General features: G+C 71.2%; 1 protein-coding gene across 1 annotated transcript; it reads left to right on the top strand.

Annotated features, from left to right (window-relative positions):
* Positions 1 to 61: 61 nt before the first annotated feature.
* Positions 62 to 2,640, top strand: LinJ_14_1600 (kinesin K39, putative; the record flags this gene model as incomplete). Its single annotated transcript, XM_001464260.3, has 1 exon — positions 62 to 2,640. A coding segment is annotated over one exon (2,579 nt), but the record flags the coding sequence as incomplete, so codon positions are not given.

Genomic DNA, 2,640 nt, shown 5'->3' with positions numbered 1-2,640 from the left:
CGTCTGCGAGCGAGCTGGAGGAGAAGGGCTCGGAGGCCGAGGCCGCCAAGGAGGACCCTAGACGCTGCGCGGCCAGCTGGAGGAGGCGAACGCGGAGAATGAGCGCCTGCAGAGCGAGCTGGAGGAGAAGGGCTCGGAGGCCGAGGCCGCCAAGGAGGACAGCGAGGCGCTGCGCGGCCAGCTGGAGGAGGCGAACGCGGAGAAGGAGCGCCTACAGAGCGAGCTGGAGGAGAAGGGCTCGGAGGCGGAGGCCGCCAAGGAGGACAGCGAGGCGCTGCGCGGCCAGCTGGAGGAGGCGAACGCGGAGAAGGAGCGCCTACAGAGCGAGCGGGAGGAGAAGGGCTCGGAGGCCGCGGCCGCCAAGGAGGACAGCGAGGCGCTGCGCGGCCAGCTGGAGGAGGCGAACGCGGAGAAGGAGCGTCTGCAGAGCGAGCTGGAGGAGAAGGGCTCGGAGGCCGAGGCCGCCAAGGAGGACAGCGAGGCGCTGCGCGGCCAGCTGGAGGAGGCGAACGCGGAGAAGGAGCGTCTGCAGAGCGAGCTGGAGGAGAAGGGCTCGGAGGCGGAGGCCGCCAAGGAGGACAACGAGGCGCTGCGCGGCCAGCTGGAGGAGGCGAACGCGGAGAAGGAGCGTCTGCAGAGCGAGCTGGAGGAGAAGGGCTCGGAGGCCGCGGCCGCCAAGGAGGACAGCGAGGCGCTGCGCGGCCAGCTGGAGGAGACGACCCAGCAGCTGGAGGAGGCGAACGCGGAGAACGAGCGCCTGCAGAGCGAGCTGGAGGAGAAGGGCTCGGAGGCCGCGGCCGCCAAGGAGGACAGCGAGGCGCTGCGCGGCCAGCTGGAGGAGGCGACCCAGCAGCTGGAGGAGGCGAACGCGGAGAGGGAGCGTCTGCAGAGCGAGCTGGAGGAGAAGGGCTCGGAGGCCGAGGCCGCCAAGGAGGACAACGAGACGCTGCGCGGCCAGCTGGAGGAGGCGAACGCGGAGAAGGAGCGTCTGCAGAGCGAGCTGGAGGAGAAGGGCTCGGAGGCCGAGGCCGCCAAGGAGGACAACGAGACGCTGCGCGGCCAGCTGGAGGAGGCGAACGCGGAGAAGGAGCGCCTGCAGAGCGAGCTGGAGGAGAAGGGCTCGGAGGCCGCGGCCGCCAAGGAGGACAGCGAGGCGCTGCGCGGCCAGCTGGAGGAGGCGAACGCGGAGAAGGAGCGTCTGCAGAGCGAGCTGGAGGAGAAGGGCTCGGAGGCGGAGGCCGCCAAGGAGGACAACGAGGCGCTGCGCGGCCAGCTGGAGGAGGCGAACGCGGAGAAGGAGCGTCTGCAGAGCGAGCTGGAGGAGAAGGGCTCGGAGGCCGAGGCCGCCAAGGAGGACAACGAGACGCTGCGCGGCCAGCTGGAGGATGCGAACGCGGAGAAGGAGCGCCTACAGAGCGAGCTGGAGGAGAAGGCCTCGGAGGCGGAGGCCGCCAAGGAGGACAGCGAGGCGCTGCGCGGCCAGCTGGAGGAGGCGAACGCGGAGAAGGAGCGCCTACAGAGCGAGCTGGAGGAGAAGGGCTCGGAGGCCGCGGCCGCCAAGGAGGACAGCGAGGCGCTGCGCGGCCAGCTGGAGGAGGCGAACGCGGAGAAGGAGCGCCTACAGAGCGAGCTGGAGGAGAAGGGCTCGGAGGCCGCGGCCGCCAAGGAGGACAGCGCGGCGCTGCGCGGCCAGCTGGAGGAGGCGAACGCGGAGAAGGAGCGCCTACAGAGCGAGCTGGAGGAGAAGGGCTCGGAGGCCGCGGCCGCCAAGGAGGACAACGAGGCGCTGCGCGGCCAGCTGGAGGAGGCGAACGCGGAGAAGGAGCGTCTGCAGAGCGAGCTGGAGGAGAAGGGCTCGGAGGCGGAGGCCGCCAAGGAGGACAGCGAGGCGCTGCGCGGCCAGCTGGAGGAGGCGAACGCGGAGAAGGAGCGTCTGCAGAGCGAGCTGGAGGAGAAGGGCTCGGAGGCGGAGGCCGCCAAGGAGGACAGCGAGGCGCTGCGCGGCCAGCTGGAGGAGACGACCCAGCAGCTGGAGGAGGCGAACGCGGAGAAGGAGCGCCTGCAGAGCGAGCTGGAGGAGAAGGGCTCGGAGGCCGAGGCCGCCAAGGAGGACAACGAGGCGCTGCGCGGCCAGCTGGAGAAGACGACCCAGCAGCTGGAGGAGGCGAACGCGGAGAAGGAGCGTCTGCAGAGCGAGCTGGAGGAGAAGGGCTCGGAGGCCGCGGCCGCCAAGGAGGACAGCGAGGCGCTGCGCGGCCAGCTGGAGGAGGCGAACGCGGAGAAGGAGCGTCTGCAGAGCGAGCTGGAGGAGAAGGGCTCGGAGGCGGAGGCCGCCAAGGAGGACAGCGAGGCGCTGCGCGGCCAGCTGGAGGAGACGACCCAGCAGCTGGAGGAGGCGAACGCGGAGAAGGAGCGCCTGCAGAGCGAGCTGGAGGAGAAGGGCTCGGAGGCCGAGGCCGCCAAGGAGGACAACGAGGCGCTGCGCGGCCACCTGGAGGAGGCGACCCAGCAGCTGGAGGAGGCGAACGCGGAGAAGGAGCGTCTGCAGAGCGAGCTGGAGGAGAAGGGCTCGGAGGCGGAGGCCGCCAAGGAGGACAACGAGACGCTGCGCGGCCAGCTGGAGGAGGCGAACGCGGAGAA

The sequence above is a fragment of the Leishmania infantum genome, contig 21 (assembly GCF_000002875.2).
Source record: "Leishmania infantum JPCM5 WGS CACT00000000 data, contig 21, whole genome shotgun sequence".
Lineage (NCBI taxonomy): Eukaryota > Euglenozoa > Kinetoplastea > Trypanosomatida > Trypanosomatidae > Leishmania > Leishmania infantum.
This window is presented reverse-complemented; position numbering and strand designations above follow the sequence as displayed.